At 41.7% G+C, this 20,071-nt stretch overlaps 1 protein-coding gene across 1 annotated transcript in view; it reads left to right on the forward strand.

Annotated features, from left to right (window-relative positions):
• Window positions 1-20,071, forward strand: part of LOC144310305 (uncharacterized) — an 84,310-nt gene that overhangs the window by 58,352 nt on the left and 5,887 nt on the right. The window contains 3 exon segments of the mRNA XM_077891107.1: window positions 6,720-6,767; window positions 9,599-9,725; window positions 10,226-10,321. Of these exon segments, the coding sequence (XP_077747233.1) occupies window positions 6,720-6,767; window positions 9,599-9,725; window positions 10,226-10,321 (271 nt within the window).

The raw sequence follows: 20,071 nt of genomic DNA on the forward strand, positions 1-20,071 counted from the left end.
ACAGACACAGCACACCTGAGCCACATATACCCACCATCTTGTCGTAACACAAGTGGCCTTGGTTTCCAGTGAAGACCAGGAATCACAGTCCTGAAGCATTACATTCTTTGCTGAGACTTTGAAGTTTACAGAACGCTTGAGAAGGCTCTGAGTCTTGTTATTCAAACCCAAGTTCAGCTGCTCCATAGTTAAAAGCCAACACTTGAGAGACTGGTGTTGGTATTGGTGACCTTAAAAATAGACACTGCCACTTATTTTACAACCAAAAGATGAGTTTATTCAAAAGCAAAGGAAAATATCCTGAGCTGGGACAAAAAGCAGCTGCAAAATCATAGACATGCCTATAAGAAAAAGAAGAGGCACAAAATTTTTAAATTTATTTATTTATTTGAGATAGAGTAAGAGACAGAGGGAGAGGAAGAAGCAGACTCCCTGCCGAGCAGGGAACCCAATCCCTGGACTCTGAGGTCATGACCAGAGCCAAAGGCAGACTACTCAACCTACGGAGCCATCCAGGCACGGTGAGGTACAATGTTTTAAAAATAAAATAATAGAAAGAGTATGTAGGGAAGGTTGTGATGAACTTAAAGTCCTTTGAAGTAACCTGGGAATTTACAATGTGATTGCTTCTCATTGCTGGATCTCTTGCCCAGGATGATGAGAAAAGGGGCTCTTTTGGGCTGGTCCAGATCCAAGGTTTAGCCCATGTAAACCCAAATCTATGTCTTTTTTTTTTTTAACGTTTTATTTTAAGTAAACTCTACACCCAACATGGAGCTCAAACTTACACCCGCAAGATGAAGAGTCACATTCTCCACTGACTGATCCAGTCAGGAGTTTCAAGTCCATCTCTTACTGATGAGTCTACAATTAACTTCAAGTGGGAGGATGTCAGAGCTCATGCTGCCAAAACCTCCCAGCTCCATTTTAATGAGGTTTCTCATTACCAAGTTTGACATTTCCCTTTTTTTTTTTAAGATTTTATTTATTTATTCATGACAGAGAGAGAGAACGAGAGACAGAGACAGAGAGACAGAGACCCAGGCAGATGGAGAAGCAGGCCCCATGCAGGGAGCCCGATGTGGGACTCGATCCCAGGACTCCAGGATCACACCCTGGACTAAAGGCACTGATTGCTACCCCTAACCTCAACTATAATTGCTATCAGAGACAGAGCATAGGAAACATATTAAAGTGTCATTTATTTACCCTAGTTCCCAGTTGTGGTTACTACTGTGAGATTTTAGAATCATGTTCCTCTTTTGGGAGGAAGAAATTCTACTATGACATTTTTAAAAGAAATCTCAGGCCGGTAAATAAATATTTGGGGCAGATGAACTAAGGAGAAAGACTGTCTAATGCTCAAAGGGTCTAGACACAGGCACCCAGGGAGATTTCTTACAGACCCATAATATTTTAACTGTTTTAGTATTCTGAGGCAGGGGCTGCTTGATACCAGTGGGATTGAGCACTGAGAGGTGTAGCTCAGGTGTCAATAAGAACAGAGACAGATTTATTCGCAACGTGGAGAGTAGTTTCACAAAGCCAATTGAGAGGGAGGGTTGGGAAAAGCCCCTAGAGTTCCTTGGAGCCCTGCCACTGAGAATCAGGAGGACATTGAAAAAGTTGGCTAAAGAGCTGAAGGTGCCTAAAGCTCTTAAATATGTAATACTGTTCTTCTCCAATGTCCTGGTTTCCTTTTCTTTTCTCTTTTTCTTAAAGATTTATTTATTTATTTATGATGGACATAGAGAGACACACAGAGGTGCAGACACAGGAGGAGGGAGAAGCAGGCTCCATGCCAGGAGCCTGACGTGGGACTCGATCCTGGACTCTAGGATCACGCCCTGGGACAAAGGCAGGCGACAAACCGCTGAGCCACCCAGGGATCCCGATGTCCTGGTTTCTTTTCTTTTTTTTTTTTTTTTTGTCCTGGTTTCTTGAAGGAATTGCAGAAGCAAGGCTTCCATTTTTGTTTAGGGGCAGTCACTTACCGGACTTGAATAATGAAAAATTTTAGTGTTCTTCCCTCTAGATGACTTCTCCAGGGTGTGAGCAATCTGGTTTGTCTAATTAATTAAATCTGAAGTGGACATGATGTCCCCTTTCATCTTGATGCTTTTAATTAAAAGGGAAAGATCCTGGATCACTCCACTAACAAACATAGAGTTAAGGGGCACCTGAGGGGCTCAGTCAGTTAAGCATCTGACTTTGGCTCAGGTCATGATCCCAGCGTCCTTGGATTGAACCCTCCCTTGGGCTCCCTGCTCAGCAGGGAGTCTGCTTGTCCTTCTCTCTCTGCCCCTCCCCCTGCCCGTGCTCGCTCTCTTTCTCTCTCTCTCTTTCTCTCAAATATATAAATAAAAACTTTTTAAAAATTAAAAAATAAATAGAAAGTTAAAAGCTACACAAGTAGATTCAACTTATAAAGGCTAGAAATTTCTTTAAAGACAATTGAACCTGATCATAATCATCATGAAGGGAATAACTGGTCTTCTGTGTACAAGTCTGAATTTTGTTCCAATCCACAGGATTGGGAAAACCCATCATAATTGATTGGTGGAGCCTCTAGCAAGTTTTGTAGCATCTTGCCAAAAGTTACAGGTTTGTTGCTTTGGATTCTGTTCATGATGTTCCCATTGGGCTAGTTTCATCCAGTGTTTGACCTGGCCCTCACCAACAAGCATGTAGACCAATTGATATAAATCTGACAAACCACTTTGGGAAGTTTGAATAACTATGTTACATTCTTGAGCAAACCTATTGGGATCCTCAGTCACTATAGGGAACTTTAGGGAACTTCAGCTCAATGTTCAGCCTTCCTCCAGGGAAAATAAGAGACATTGGGTCCACTGAGGTCCTCAAAAGACTCCAGGAAGGCAGATTTTTAATAGATTCAGGGGAGGAGGTAGCAGAGGGAGCTTCAAAGGAAAAGGGAGGTGTAACTAAAGGATAGAATGAGAGTGGAGATTGGGATGGAAGAGAAGAAAGGAAGATTGCACTAGAGGTAGGGGCTGAGCATGAGGTGGCATCCTAGAGGCAGTTGACAAAGAAGGTAGGGGAGAGGAAGAAGAGTTCCCAGAAGCCCCTTTTCATTTTTGTAATTATCTGCTTACCTTATTTATTTGAAAAAGTGTAGGTTGTCATGAGGCGATATTACATTCCTGATAGCGTTTGAAACCTTCAAAATACCAATTAAAATAGGAAACCCGTTTAATTTTGTCAATTTTAGAACCATGGTTGTCCACCTTATCTTTGATAAAAATTCCGTTGGATGGGGCATCGCGGGTGCCTCAGCGGTTTAGGGCCGTCTTTGGCCCAGGGTGTGATCCTGGAGACCCGGGATCAAGTCCCATGCCGGGCTCCCTGCATGGAGCCTGCTTCTCCCTCTGCCTGTGTCTCTGCCTCTCTGTCTCTCTCTGTCTCTCCCTGTCTCTCATGATGAAATAAATAAAATTTTAAAAAAAGTAAGTTCCTTTGGAAAGATCAAAGAAGGCAGTTGTGGCCATTGAAGTTCGTGATTACTTCCGGTTAAGTCAGTCCATTTCTGTTCGAGTGCCCACGAGGAGGGAAAGTATTTTTCAAACATAAGTGTCTCTTCCTTCAGTTGGAATAGAGGAGTAGTATCTAGAAGTAAGATCAAGGCCATATCAGATCAAGCCCATCTCATCCCGCTGGGTTTGCAATTGACTACCTGTAGTAGGGCAGAAAAGCTCCTTGCCAACTCCATTTTAGTGAGGCATTCCATTACTCATTTTCACAGTTGGAAGGGAAAATTTGCTTTGTTCAGGAGGTTGGCAGATGGAGACCATGGTGGATTTATGTCCAAAGACACTCTATTAACCAGACTAGGCAGGAAGTCCTTCAGGGGAAGGAACATAGGAGTAGTGAGCATTGACATGCAGGGGAAGCAGTGCTTAATCGTTCTTGGTATGATCTCAAGGAGACCTGCTGGCATCAGGGAAGGCCACTTTCTAGAATGGTCAAACTTGATCTTCCAGAATCATTGGGTTCCTTGTTTCCCCCACATCGGAGGTCTGTTGAAATCTCAAGAAGCTACAATGAGTCAATCCTTAAGCTGGAGAGCATAGGGGAGTGAGTTAGACTTATGTAGCCAGGAGTGCTCGGCATAGCTAGAGTCTGAGAAAATCTACATCTGGAAAATAACATAGATATTCTATTAATGCAGTATATATTGAGCTTTTACTCTGTGCACACACATGATATTTTGCTGGGACCTTAGGAACATGTGAGTTAATCCTCATAATACTTTAGTGAACTCTTATGACACTCACAGTTGGTACTAAGTGTTTCATATTTTCCCTGAGAATGTAGATACCGGGCACCGCCTTTCTGTTTCTTTTTCTTCCTTAACATTGGTTGTATAAAATAGGAGCTAAATATTGATTGGAGAAACATACAAAAGCATAAACCAGAACATCTGAAGAAGTTCTCATTATTGACTAAGAATCAAATTGGCATAAGATAAACAGGAAAATCAAATTTAAACCATACATATGGATACTGCCTACAGAACGGAGTGTTGCAAAGACTGGCAAAGTAATGGATATATGTCTTTGAGAAGAAGAAGGTTGAAGTCTGGGAACTCCAAGGGAAGAAAGTCAACTCACAGGGAAGAAGAAAACGAGGAAATATTTGATAAACAAATATTATCTAGGCCACTCAAAAACAATAGGCCATAGAGAACTTTTCTCAAACAGGCCTAACTATGTTCCTCCCTGTTTCTCAAACTTAGTTTATATAATAATGTAGTTACATATGGTGATAGCTTTCTGCCTGGGATAGGTTCTCTCTCTAAATTCTTTTTAGTCAGTGAAGGGGGTGAAAACGACATTTCCTGAATCTGCCCCATTTTGATTGCTTTTTCAATCAAAATCATCTTTCTGCCAAAGTGGTCCATCATGGAGCAGTCTGGGCTTGGCCCACACTAAATGGAGGATATTTTGTTGGCATAAATAAAGCACACACAGTAAAAAAAATTTGGTATGAAATCACATGGAATCTAAAAAAAGGTTAACATCATCAAAGTGAGGATGAGAATGTTTGCTGCCCTCTACTGAGAGTGAAGGAAATGTTGAGATATTGATCAAATGTTGATTGAAAGTTAGTAATTGGAACCCTCACTAAAATGGAGTCAGGAGGTTTTCAGCAGAGGGAGATCTTAAGCCCTATCACTCATAGTCAATGGCAGTTCCAACAGGAAGGGAAGATCTTGACCTTACACAAGCTTGACCTTGGGAGCGGTTTATACCTACTATTGCAACCAAAGGCAGAGATGCTTTTCTTATCCCTCCCAGGCAACAGCCTCACCAGTGAAAACCCACCGTCCTTCAAATCATTTTACCTGAAATAATTTTTATTCTGTAACAGACTTCTCAACTTAAGCCTTGTCTCCTCAAACCAAGCACGCCTCTCTTTGTTCCCTGGACTTGCCTGCTTCTCTCTCGGCCTGTGTCTCTGCCTCTGTGTGTGTTTGTGATAAATCAATAAAATATTAAAAAAAAAAAAACCCATCTTTTGGTGAAAAAATTATAGGCAGTTTTTATTTTTTAAGAAGAATTTATTTATTTATTTACTCATGAGAGACAGAGCGAGAGAGAGAGAGAGAGAGAGAGAGAGAGAAAGGCAGAGACACAGGCAAAGGGAGAAGCAGGGTCCTGGGATTCAGTCCCGGGTTGGGCTCCCTGGTAAAGGAGGAGCCTGCTTCTGACCCTCCGTCTCTCTGCCTGCTTGTGCTCTGCCTTTCCACTCTCTCTCTCTCTCTCAAATAAATAAATAAAATCTTGAAAAAGAAAAAGAAACAGAAGACACAGGAAAAGGTGTGACACCCAACGGTTCTTTAAGGAAGAGATATTTGCATTTGTAAGGGAAAGGTCCTTTCCTAAGAGTATCTCCCTTTGTGTAGCAGGAAGAGGGAGAAGATGTAAATCTTGAGAAACTCTCATCAGTAAGAAGGCGTGGATTTAAATCTGGTAACCGCACAGCCTTGGTTGCGGTGCTTTGCCGGTCACCTCCCCAGATGTTTCCTGGAGTATCAAAATAGATCATCCCCGGTCGCCTGGGTGGCTCAGCAGTTGGGTGTCTGTCTGCCTTTGGTTCAGGACGTGATCCCAGAGTCCCAGTATCGAGTCCCATATGGGGGTCCCTGCGAGAAGCCTGCTTCTCCCTCTGCCCGTCTCTGCCTCTCTGTGTCTCTCATGAAGAAGTAAATAAAATCTAAAACAAAAAAAAAAAGTTCTTCCCCCTCGGATTCTGTCAATTGATGGTGGAAACAACAGCGTTGTTTTAAGTCAGTGCTCCGGGTGATTCTAAGTGAGGCCACAGTTAAGTAGAAAGGCTTCCTTTTAATTTCTGAGAATTGAGAGCAGGCTTCGCCTTAGGAGGGGTAATGGTCTCCACTACCCGAGTCAGGAGGGTTAGGGCCACAGCACAGGGGGCCTAGGCTGTAGCTGAATCTGTGAGCATCTGGGGGAGGGGAGGGCCCTGGAAGCAGAGAAGGAAAAATCAGTTCCTGATTTCCAGCTGGGAGTTCACAGCTTCTCAACAGCTCCACGCCCAAAGGACTAGGAAGTTGGGCTTTTTGTGCATTTCAAAGTCCTGCCTGCAGGGGAGCAGTTTATAGGTGGAGAGACTTGGCTGCCTTTAAAGGTGTGTTCTCCTGATGCAGCTGGGACTCCTCCACGGAGATCTTGTGAGAGAGCTCGCTAGAGGCCGAGGTGGACGGAGCAGAGATGGCGGGGTCTCAGGTAAGCCTTGTGTCCCAGCTTAGAGGCCGCAGTGCCTTTTTGGCCCGAAATTCCCTGCATTTGGAGATTGCAAATGTTGATTCCTCCAGCTCTGATATTTCTGCCTCGTGGTTTCACTTATTGTTAAACACCTTTTCAAATCTAATACCCAAGGTTCGATCTTAGAACACTTCTCCCCCATCACCTTCTTTCCATCTCTCCAACGGGGCTTCCAATAAGCCACCAAAACTGTATTTATTTTTTATTTTTGAAGATTGTATTTGGGGGATGCCTGGGTGGCTCAGCGGTTTAGTACTTGCCTTCGGCCCAGGGCGTGATCCTGGAGACCTGGGATCGAGCCCCGCATCCGGCTCCCTGCATGGAGCCTGCTTCACCCTCTGCCTGTGTCTCTGCCTCTTTCTCTCTCTGTGTCTCTCAGGAATAATAAATAAAATTAAAAAAAAAAAAAACTTGAGTCATGAGCCCCTTCTGATGGATACCTGTGGGTGTTGTGCTGGGGGTATGATCGCCAACACCTACCTTGGGGGTGTAGAAATAACGGAAATTTCTAAAAGAATTTGCAAAGGTTAAAGTAGACTTACAGGCTCCTGGGAGTCAGGCTAAGATTGCCTTTTGCCCTAGGCAAAGTGTGACCATCAAGACAGTTGAGTCCAGAGAGGAATGTCCCTCTGCCTGATTCAAGGACTTGTCAATGTGCTGGCCCTGGCTCATCATTTGTCCTCAGCTAGCCCTCTGTCCCCCCATCTCTTTAGGCACTGCTACTAGTTTGTTTCCTACAGTTAATGTTACCTTCCTTTCCTTGGCTTGCTCCTCTCTGCCAGACTTCTCCCTATAAAATTCATACTTTCCTTCTTATCTTTCCTAAGGATCTTAGACAGGTTTACTGAAGGATGTGCAGAAACTATCACATTTAAACAGGAAACTTCTGAATTTCTCTGGCTTCTAGTTTCTAATGAGAACAAAAGCAAAAGAATGTCCCCTGATAAATTCTTGAGATGGGCAGAGTGTGAGAGGACTGAAGGAATTCACAACTGCCTTAATGTTAATGCTTTGTTAGAGGCCAAAAGCAACTTTTGTTTGGCAATAGCCAGACCTCCAGGATCCTGTCAGTCTTCGTTAATATATGAAAGTCTCTTTAGAAACTCCCTTTATCTTTGCCCCCATCTTAAAAGTATACAATGCTTGGCTTTTCAAAAGGATACCTCAGGTCTTTCTGCCCTCCTGTGGTCCTGTCCCTATGTGTTAATAGAAACAGCTTTTTGCAACAAAAATGGATCAGCATATCTTCTTTTTGATCCTTAGCTCCAGGCCCACATCACATTAGCTTCCAATGGACAGTGAAGGCTCTCACCTTCCTGTAGTGAGATATTTACTTCTGGGAGTGGACCTCCATCTCGTGGGTTTCAATGTTACTCCACACTTAGTTGCATAGTTAGCCTTCTTTTTATTTTATTTATTTTATTTTATTTTATTTTTTATATATTTATTCCTCAGAGAGAGGCAGAGACATAGAGAGAGGTAGAAGCAGGCTGCCTATGGGTAGCCCGATGCTTGACTCCCCCTGGGATCAGGACCTGAGCCAAAGGTTGATGCTCAATCACTTATCCACCCTAGCACCCCTAGAGTTACTTTCTATTTACTTCTTTGTAATAAAACACACACACAGAGAGACACAGGAATCATATAATTGACATATTTCACTGTCTTAAAATCCTGAAAGATTATAGAACTACCTATAGAAACTATACCCGTGTGTGGATGTCACAGAAAGGAAACTTGATTTGCTGCCTCACAGATCACTGAGAATAACTTCCTAAGCAGAGACTCACAGAGCAAGGGGGAAAGGTTTCCTGTTGTTTAGGGTTAGGCTGGATATTTAGAAAGAGGGGCCTTGTCATCGTCAGTAGAACTGGGCAGAAACCCCACATGCATCTGAAGACAGCATTTCTACACATACTTGGGTTATATAACTGAGGTTTGTGCTCCTCCTTGCTGGAGACTTTGGTAATAAAATGAGGTAAGAGACATTTTTGGTTACTCCACAGGTTACTGTTTGTTTCAACTGTAGAGGGTGAGTTGGGTTTAGCTCAAATTGGGCTGGTCCAGGCTGTTCCTCAGGGGGATGTAGTTTTGGAATGTTGCTGAGGTCCAGAACCTTGAGGTCAAGAATTCTTGAGAGGTCTTTGGTGCAAAAACGTGTTTGTATTAAAGATGAGGACAGGACCAATCAGTAGAAAGAGTTGCAGCTGCTACAGCAGCCTGCTGCCTGCTGGCTCCAATTGCCCAGGGATTGTGAGGAGCAACTGATTACACATTCTGCTGTTGGGGCAAGTGCAGAGTAAGGGAGTTCCAAATGGCTTTTCATATGCTCAAAGACACTCAACAGGATACAATGGCCCTGTTATTGTCAAACTAAGGTTGTTTTTCCCTCTAGGAAGGTATTCACCTTGAGAAAGTTGAGGACTTCCTCCAGGAGCTTTATACTCTAACTGACTCAAGTATTTGTCATTGCACTGCATTTTACAGGGCCATTTAATGTCATATACTTTTCTTTCTGCCTTTGTTTCCCATGTGGAGATCAGTCCTTACCTTTTGGTGGATAGTTTCTGTTTCCATCACAGGAGACTCTGCCCATGGGGTGTTTTGCCTCAAGTAAAAGATGTGGTTGAAAGAGAGGTTAGTAAATGTGGGACCAAGGTTGGAGGGTACAAGCTGGTAAACACCTGAAGGTCAGGTCTTGGGGTCTAACTGATGACTCTAACTCCCTCCTTCATCACTTGGGCCATAATGAACTCTGCCTATGACCACTCGGTAATTGGTATTTATTGCAGAGACTGCTGACATTCAGGGATGTGGCCATAGAATTCTCTCAGGAGGAGTGGACATGCCTGAACCACACTCAGCGGAAACTCTACAGGGATGTGATGTTAGAGAACTACGGACACCTCCTCTTCTTGGGTGAGGATCACTCCTTCCAGATTTTCCATACCACACTCAGGGTTTCCTTCCTTCCTTTGAAGACTGTCTGTCTCTTGGAAGATTCCTCTTTGAATGACTGGAATGTGGATCTGGGCAGTAAAGGGAAAAAGTAGTGTTTTATAGATGTAGACAAAAGTCTTCAATTGCTTCCTTTCAGCTTTAATTTCCTCTTCCTCAAGGTAACATCATCACTTCTGTAGATGCGTGGGAATTCTGTACAGTGAGTGGCAGAAAATAGTACACCCCGTAACTTAAACTCCAACTTACACCTTTTATTCTTGTGTCTAGTACTTGGCTGTGGAGGACAATTCTGAACACTGGACATCTATCCTGTGTGTTCTAAAGGGGCAGCTGGGCAACAGCCTTCAGGAAATCATTTTCTTGAATCTACAGTGTCTTTTTCTCTTCTCTACTGAGTATGAGGGTGGATTGAAAGTTAGCATCACCAACAATACTCATCCCTTTTTTCTAATAACCAGGTCTCATTGTGTCAAAGCCAGACCTGGTCTCCTTTTTGGAGCAAAAGAAGGAACCTTGGAGTGTGAAGAGAAAGAAGAGAGTAACCATCCATCCAGGTAAGTGGAAATAAATGAGGCAGATGACAGAGGTGCGGTCCACATGTGAAGGGGGAAGAGAGACCTTAAACTGTGGTGGGAGTAGTTCTCCTTGAAAGGATACACTCTTGAGAAACCTAGTTTATATTTTTCTCCCTGTCACAGAGGGACATGTGCTATCCAACATTATCAAGCTCTTAGCTTCTCTAAGGATTCTCCTTCAGCTCCACTGATGGTCCATCACTTCCACAGGGAGGGCCAGGAGACTCCCCTGGGAGTGGGAGGGTCTCCATAATCTGAGAGGTTCTCCATTGCTGTGAGGGTCCTGGGGAAGTCTCCCTGTTTCTCAGGATCCATAGCCTTAGCCCTTTGTAAGTTCTGTTTTGCCTCATGTGAGAAGGATGTTGGGGTAGTGGTGGGCATACTGGGGTTAGTGCAGAAATCCTGGGAACACTGGAGACAGGTACCACGTTTTCTGGCTTATGCATTCCAATGTTATGGAGGCTTTAATCTTGATTGTACAAAATTGACACTCAGTAATTTCATCAGATAACAAAGCACCTCCCTAAAATAAGAAAATCTAATTCTTTATTTCACTTTGGAAGTTAATTTTTTCTTTGTATGAACTGACAATAGGATATAACAGTGTGTTCCATTCCTCAGTGGTGAAATAATGTAATGTATCTGTTTGTATCCTAGAATTCCTACCTAAATTAATGCCATGGGGGAGCTAGAACATTTAGACCTTAGAACTTGAAGCCTATAATAAATCCTCAATTTTTACCTTCTTTCTTAATACTTTCATCATTGTATGAATTGTCTTGTATGACAGGAATTTCTTTTTATTTTGTCAAGTGTGTTTTCACTTTCTTAAGTTACATATGAGATTCATCTGTTATTTATTAGATCAAAAGTTCTGATATGACATGGGCATGTGAGGTAGAGGGATGTCTGGGTAGCCAGTCAGTTGGTCCCAGGTCATGATCCTGGAGTCCTGGGGCTCAGCCCCCCCACCCCCAATGGGATCCCTCCTCAGTGGGGAGTCTGCTTCTTCCTGTGCCTTCCTGGGCTGTGCTCTCTCTCTCTCTCTCTCTCTCTCTCTCTCTCAAATACATGGATAAAGTCTTAAAAAAAAAAAGGCAATAAAGTATAATTCATATAATTTCTGTATTTTAAAGAAAGCTTTTGTTCATAAATGTAATTTTACTTCAGTGACAATTAGTTTAAAAAAAGCTCAAATCTCATTGTATATCCTGTACCCTCGCTGGAGAAAAGACTTCTAATTTTTTTTATTTATTTATGATAGTCACAGAGAGAGAGAGAGAGGCAGAGACACAGGCAGAGGGAGAAGCAGGCTCCATGCACCGGGAGCCTGATGTGGGATTCGATCCCAGGTCTCCAGGATCACGCCCTGGGCCAAAGGCAGGCACCAAACCGCTGCGCCACCCAGGGATCCCGAGAAAAGACTTCTAAATGTAGCAACTAGAGCAAGGCTTTTAAGTTGTGTTCAGCACTCAATAGCAGATATTTTATAATAGAAGAAAACCTACTAATGTCTAAAATGCGGCAAAGCCTTTAACTACCACCCTAAGCTTAACAACCTAATGTAAGACATAATGAGGGGATGGCTGACAAATGTTCAATAAAATTTGACAAAAACTTTATGCGAAACTACAAACTTTGTGAACAAAGAGGTACATAGTGGAGAGATGTGCATCGTGGAGCAGAGGGTGCATAGTGAGGGGAAGCCCTTAAATGTAAAGAATGTGCAAGGCATTTAATTCATAACCAGAACTATTCAACATGAGGTAATGCATCCTGTGGAATAATTTAGAGTTGTTAAGAATAGTGTCCACATCTATGCCTGGAACTGCACTCTTATTGAACATCAGTAAGATAACAAAGCATACTGGGCAGAAACCATAGAAATATGGGATCCCTGGGTGGCTGAGCAGTTTAGCACCTGCCTTTGGCCCAGGACATGATCCTGGAGTCCTGGGATCAAGTCCCACATCAGGCTCCCTGAATGGAGCCTGCTTCTCCCTCTGTCTATGCATCTGCCTCTCTCTCTCTCTCTCTCTGTGTCTCTCATGAATAAATAAATAAAATCTTAAAAAAAAAAAGAAATGTAAAATTGATGCAAGACCTTTGGTTTTACTACATACTTCAGAAAAGAAACATCTTTATAAAGGATAAAAACACTTAGGACATAAAGAATTGGTAAGTTGTGAGATGGAAAGGAAATCTAAATAACATCAGAATTCACAGAAGAAAGCAGTAAGTCAATATCCCTTTTCAGGCATGATCTGAAATCCAAGTATTTATTATAGAGAAAAATCCAAAGTTAAAACACACAGATCACTCACATCTTAGCCTTGGACAATGCAAGTGTTAGGGGCACCACCTCTTTACAGTTGAAAACCTGTGTGGGTTAGCCCTGGTGGGGCAGCGGTTTAAGCTCTGCCTGCAGCCCAGGGTGTGATCCTGGAGACCCTGGATTGAGTCCCATGTCAGGCTCTCTGCATGGAGCTTGCTTCTCCCTCTGCCTGTGTCTCTGCCTCTCTCTCTCTCTGCATCTCTATGAATAAATAAATAAATAAATAAATAAATCTTTAAGAAAAGAAAAGAAAAGAAAAGCAAACCTGTGTGTATCTTTTGAGTGCCCCAAATTGAAAACCATACCTGTTTTCTCATGGAAATAACCTGTTGTTGACCTCAGAAGCCTCACCTGGAACATAAACAGTCAATCATCGCAGTTTTTGGTATGTATTCCTGTATTATATATGGTATTTTTTATAATAATGTTAGCTTGAGAATAGAAAATCTTAAGGTGAAGACAAAACACATTTATGGTACTGTACTGTATTCATGTATTGTTACATATATATGGACCTCCGCTGTTGAAACCCGGTATTCAGCGGTCCTCTGTATCTGTTAATATCCCTGTCAGGATGGAGAGGAGATGGTTGTCTGAAGAGAGATTATTATTTTCGGTGTGTCTCCTGTTTTCTTTTGACCATATTTGACATTTTTGCATGGCAGATGTTAATTTTACTCTGAAATCCTCTCATCCCAAGGCTTTATCGTTTGTGTACATGTAAGATGATTTGGTGGCTGCTGTCTCACAGACATGCAGGGCTCTGGTATGAGGGGGACTTCATTCCTACCTACTTTAACATGGAAGATTAAGGACATTATAATGTACAGTTAATGAAGAAAGTCCACATGGAGATGCTGCTTGTGGCTGACCTGTAAGTGTGATCGAAGTCCCGAGGAAGTAAGTGTCCAGGGCACCTTTCCTTGCATTAAAGTACCACAGAGAAACCCTGAATTTTAACTAGTTTTTCCATTTGCATTTTAAGGAGAATACAGTGGTAGTTTATTAAAAGCTGGATGTATCTTCAGGATAGCAATTGATCCAAGTCAAGAATATTAGTTATGCAGTTGAAATAATGAGATTTTCACAGGTACCTGTGGGACATATATGAAGACATATAAGTCTTCCGTAACCTGTATTTTTTTAAAGATTTTATTTACTTATTCATGAAAGACACAGAGGCAGAGACATATAGACTTATAGACTTATAAATATAGACTTATAAAAATATAGACTTATAAAAATAGACTTATAAATGAAAGACACACAGAGAGAGGCAGAGACACAGGCAGAGGGAGAAGCAGGCTGCATGCAGGGATCATTTCCTGAGCCGGAGGCAATTGCCCAACCACTGAGCCACCCAGGTGCCTCCCATTACCTGTATTAATGTCTTGTATGAATTTCATAACTAACTTGAAAAAATATTTAAATAAGTTCCAATTTACTTTCATCTGGATTCATTTCATTGTACAATGTGAACAGTGTATTTGGGGAGATCTCAGGAAGCTCAAGGAGAGTATTGAGAGAAGGCAGAGACAGAACTGTGGGAAGCCGAGAAAGACTGCTGGAGTCAAATTCATTTATGAATAAAGATTTGTGTTAAGCACATTGTGTGTGTGTGTGTGTGTGTGTGTCTGTCACAATATTGATAATACTGTAAGCGTAGAGCTTTTTTAAAAAAATTTTTTTAATTAATTAATTAATTAATTTGAGAGAGCGACAGAAAGAGAGCATGAACAGGGAGGAGAGGGAGAAGCAGACTCCCCACTGAGCAGAGAGCCCAAGGTGAGGCTCCATCCTAGGACTCTGGGACCATGACCTGAGCCAAAGGCAGACCCTTAACTGAATGAGCCATCCAGGAACCCCAAATAGAGCATTTGTAGGAATGACTTACCTGTGGATAACTCAGGGATGAGCTGTGACTTAGTTCCTGCAGAGGTTGTCCAATTTATCCCATAACAGAATCACCAGGAGCACTTGTAAATCTTAGATTGCTGTGTCTATCTCCACATTACCATGTCAGTACTTCTAGGGTACATTCCCCAAATTTCCTTTCTTACACTTTCTCAGGTACCTGTCCAGGGAACCCATTCTGAGAACCAATGACTAGAAGCAGATGTCTATAAGATCCCAGATTCCCCCAGGGAACCCCTTGAGGCCAGACCTATGTGGGCACCCAACAATCAGCTTGACATTTGGGGAAGCTGGGTGCCCACCATGGGCGCTCTCTCTCATGGTGGAACAATTGTAGTTCCAGCTGGCCCCTCATGGTGGAGCGCTGTGCTGGCCCCAGGGAAGGTGCATTGTGGTCAGACTGAAATTGTTCCTCTTACCCTTCTAATGTCCCCCTTGTCTCTGTGGTCCAAGGGGTGATTCAGTCTCACTCTTGAGTACTGAGAGTTGCCTAGTGATGTCTATCTCAGAAGTACTGAGGTGGAACTACCTGCTTCACCATGTTGATGATGTCATCCCTCTGTGATAAGTATTTTTTTTTAATGTCTCCTCAGCTAAAAATAAATGTTTCCCTATGTACATGTATGTATATCTGTGTATGTTTATATGTGTGTGTATAAATATGCACACAAATATAGATTATGCTTATTCTCCATGAAATAGATTATTGAAATCCTGTACATCTAGATCTTCAAATATAAAACTAATAATAGTGACCAAGTCCTTTGGCTTAAAGGTTATTCAATAGGATTTTTATTTTGCCATGCCACGTGTTTGGTTGGTTATCACTACACAGCATTTGTTCCATTTACTTTTTTTCAATTTCACCCTCATGTTTTAGTTCTCTCTCCAGAAAATTCCAGTAGAATATATTCGAGCAATGTTTAGTGTCACCAGGAACATTTGGTTTATTTGTGTTTAATATCTTAATGAAGATATTGGGGTTTGGCTATACTACATTTTTTGTCTTTCCTAATATGCTCCCTGTTTTTTTTATTCCTTTCTTGTGTTCCTGTATGTATTTTAAGAAAATAATTGTACATTTTCTTCTTTTTTTTCTGTGAACAATGTATATCAGTACCTTATTGCTTGAGCTAGAAACTAAAGCATTCTTTGAAAATCTCGTCCTTCCTACATTTAATTTCACCTTGTCAATATATCTATTTTATGACACTTCTCTTTTTACATCTTTTTATTTTTTTGCTTTTAAGAATTTTTAAGCTTTTAATTTTATTTTTATTTATTTTTAATATTAGCAGGTCAACATTTTTAGGACCCCATTTCTGAGCAATTTCTGCCCCTAAACCAAGGCTCGAACTCCCAAATCAAGAGTTGCATGTTCCACAAACTGAGCCAGAGAGTTTCTCCATGTTGAATATTTTTTTGAAGTAAAGTCACACATACAGAACATATGTTAACAGCTCAATTGAATTTCACAAACTAAGCACGTCTCTATAAACTGTTGAGGTCAAGAAACAATATATTTGACCTCAAAAAAAAATATTACTTGACCTCTGCAATTCCTTTTATTTCCTTGGTACCTTTCCACAAGGCTCAGCACTCTTTTAACGCGGAAAGCCATAGATCGCTGTCCTCGTTTTTGTACTTTATATAAATGTAATCAGGCAGTGGGAACTCTTGTATTTGGCTGTTTTTCTATCTATACTTGTGAATTGATCTGTATTCCTTCATGTTATTGTGCATCATTTTTTAGAATGGATCCATCCGATTCCATTGTGTGAATATCAATTGATTACATCATTTTATGGCTAATGGAGGGGAATGATTTTCAGTGCAGGACTGTCATGATAGTACTGGCATGTAAAATCTATAATTTATCTTTTAGTGGAACGTGCACACATACCTGCTGGTTATATATGTGAGATCAAATTGTTGGTAAATATGTTTAATCATGCTCAGCTTTAATACCAAATACTACTGAATACTTAGGATTTCATTTATTTATTCATGGAGACATAGAGAAAGGGGCAGAGACACAGGTAGAGGGAGAAGCAGGTTTTCCCTGGGGAGCCTGAAGCAGGACTTGATCCCAGGACCCCGGGATCACAACCTGAGCCAAAGGCAGAACCTCAACTGCTGATCCACCCAGGCGTCCCCATCCACACACTCTCTAAAACTTAGTAGCTTATGTCATTTTCTCTATCTCTCTTTTTTTAAAGATTTTATTTATTTATTCATGAGAGACAGAGAGAGAGAGAGGCAGAGACACTGGCAGAGGGAGAAGCAGGCTCTATGCAGGAACGCCAATGCAGGAGTCTATCTCCAGACCTTGGGACTCATGCCTAGGCAGGACTCATGCCTAGCCAAAGGCAGGCACTCAACCACCTAGACACCCAGGGGTCCCCCAAGTGGTCATTTTATCTGCTTTTTTGTTACTGTTACTATGGAGTTGGGCATTAACCTTTTGATAATCTTTTTTTCAAAGTATCTGCTGGGTTATTGAGCCTATTTTTTCTGTTTTGGTATTTTTTTCTTTAGGCTATATATATATATATTATGAGAATGAGTCCTTTTTTCCTTCTCTCACTCTATTTCTCTCTCTTGAGCTTATGATGCAGAGAAGTTCTTAATGTAATCCAATTTTTGATTTCAACATTTATGGTTGGTGGTTTTTATCATTTTTAGAAATTTTCTCATATACTCAGACAACAGAGATAGACCCTTTGTGTTTTTCTGAAAACATCATAATGATCTATATAATATCAATCAGAAACGTATTAAGAGTCATTGTTCTCTAGTTTGTGTAGTGACTGAGGTTTTCTGGTTTTTCCTTTTTTCTCAACATGGCTAACAAATTGAAGTGTATTCTGAAAGTGTTTTATTGTGGTTTCTTTTCATTTGCTTTAATTAGTCATTTCTTCACATGAATTAATAGCACCACACTCTTGGAGCACACTGCCACTGTACTCTTTCTCCATCTTTTCCTGGCTTTGGGTATGTTTAGCAATCTCAGAGAACCACAGAACCAATGTCACTTTGGATCTCAAAGCCTTCAGTGTGCTTCTCTGCTCTGATGAATAATTATTACTATATCCCAAAGCAGAATGGCCACTAGAGGCTTGACAGTAGCAATAATTTACTTGTTATAGTTTGTAGCTGGAATTTTCGCTAACCAAAGCTGTTTTACCTATATCTCTCTCTTTACCTCACTGGAGGTAAGTTAAGTTCTACAGATTTTATTGTCCAATACATGAGTATAGTCAAGTCATGGGACATTGTCTCTAAAGGGGTCCCACCCACAGGTGACAGCCTCTGGGTGAAAATAGTTCTGCCAGGACTTTGCATGCACACATCTTTGATATGTGTCCAGGGCTGTGTCCATTATGGTACCATGCGGGTCTTCCTTATCTTCCAGATCATTAATGTTAACCCTATGGACTCTTTTGGAGGGGGGTTAAAGTAAGAACTTCCAGGTACATTGTTCCAGGTACATTAATTTTGTTCTGTGTGTTACTGCCAAATGTACCACAAAAGAGTATGAAGAAAAAACATTTTGGATAGGGTTGTGATATCTTGGGCAGGCCGGGTGACCCAGCGCTTTAGTGCCTGCCTTTGGCCCAGGGTGTGATCCTGGAGTCCTGAGATCGAGTCCCACGTCCGGCTCCCTCCTGGAGCCTGCTTCTCCCTCTGCCTGTGTCTCTGTCTCTCTCTCTCTCTCTCTCTGTGTCTCTCATGAATAAAAAAATAAAATCTTAAAAAAAAAAAAAAAGGTTGTGATATCTTATCAAAATGATACATTGGCTTTATGGACCATTGTTGTTATTCCTTGATACCGTGTTGTGAGCTTGTGATCTGGACCAGCAATTCCATGATTTTCATCCACTCCAGGCACAAGCAGTAGGTCAGGTGTATTCATAATAAGATCAACATTTCCGCCCAATCTTCACCTCATTTCAGAGCCACCCAAAGAACGTTTGTCCTTGTGATTACCTGTTTCATTTTACCCTGTCTCATCCATCTTTTAGTCTATATTGTTGGGTTTCTTTTTTAATTTAATTTTTTTATTTTTAAATATTTTATTTATTTATTCATGACAGACACACACTTTCTTAAGGGAGAGAGAGAAGCAGAGGCAGAGGCAGAGGCAGAGGGAGAAGCAGGCTCCATTTTGGTAGCCCGCCATGGGACTTGATCCTGTGTTTCCAGGATCCAGCCCTCGGCTGTAGGCAGCGCTAAACCACTGAGACACCCGGGTTGCCCTGTTCATTTTTTTTTTGTTTTAAGATTTAATATATTTATTTGACAGAGAGCACAAGCAAGAGGAGCAGCAGAGGGACAGTTAGAAGCCGGCTCTCCTAGCAGGGAGCCTAACATGGGGCTCAATCCCAGAACACTGGGTCACAACCTCAGCTAAGGCTTAACCACTGAGCCACCCAAGCGCCCTTATGTTGTTCTTTATGATATTTCTTGTTGATGAGTGGTGAACATCTCTGCCCTAAATCCTATGTGTTTCCCAATTCTCAGCCATTTTCTTGTAATGAGGCATGATTCCACTGTTTCCAGGACCTGTTCTGCCTGGGTTAGAAGTACAAGATCTGTCATCAACTACATGTAAATTCATATGCTTCTGAACAGTTTAGGTGTTTCTTCACACATCTCCCTTGCAAGTTCACTACAGAAGTTTAAGGTAGACCTTCATGAGTACTGGGATTTTTCAGTGTGGTTGAATGCAAGCCCCACAGGAACAGGGCAGAAGTGAATGTTATAAGTCACCCAATTCTTCTGCATTGTATCCTGCCAGTGATAGCCTTGATAAATATCTCCTGATGTAAACTGCTTTTTAAAAAGTTCCAAGGCTTTATTTGTTTTTACAGAGAGAGTGTATGTGGATGGGGTGGGAGGGAGAGGGAGGGAATCTCAAGTAGACTTCATGCTGAGCACCGAGTCCAGAGTCTGTTGAGGAACCTGAACCCACAACCCCTGAGATCATGACATGAGCCAAAATCAAGAGTCAGACACTGAACTGACTGAGCCACGCAGGCAACCCACATTGAATAGATTTTATCCCAGATCCTGTGTCAGGCTAATGAGTGTTTGATGAGGTGGTGCACATCTGGGAAAATTAGTCAGGAGACATACTGGGGTCAGACTGAGTGGAGGATAGTGTTGGGAAACGATTCTATGGGTTTAAGTTACTCTGTATGTTAAGGATAGAGGCACTGAAAGTGTTTATCCTTAATTGGCTTTCCGCTGCTGTGCGAATATTAAAATGCTTTGAAATATAGTGACAATATCTTACCCTTAGGTGGAGGACAGATTTGTTAACTGTAGAGGAAAACGGATATCGTCTTCTATGGCAAAGGTTCAGGAAGATATGCTCTCTGCTCCTTCAAGATATTGGGATTCCCTGTGCTCAGGGTCTCATAGATGCGACACAAACCCACTGCATATGCAGCATCTATATGTGTGAAATGGGGATT

Source organism: Canis aureus, chromosome 1, assembly GCF_053574225.1.
Source record: "Canis aureus isolate CA01 chromosome 1, VMU_Caureus_v.1.0, whole genome shotgun sequence".
Taxonomy (NCBI): Eukaryota; Metazoa; Chordata; class Mammalia; order Carnivora; family Canidae; genus Canis; species Canis aureus.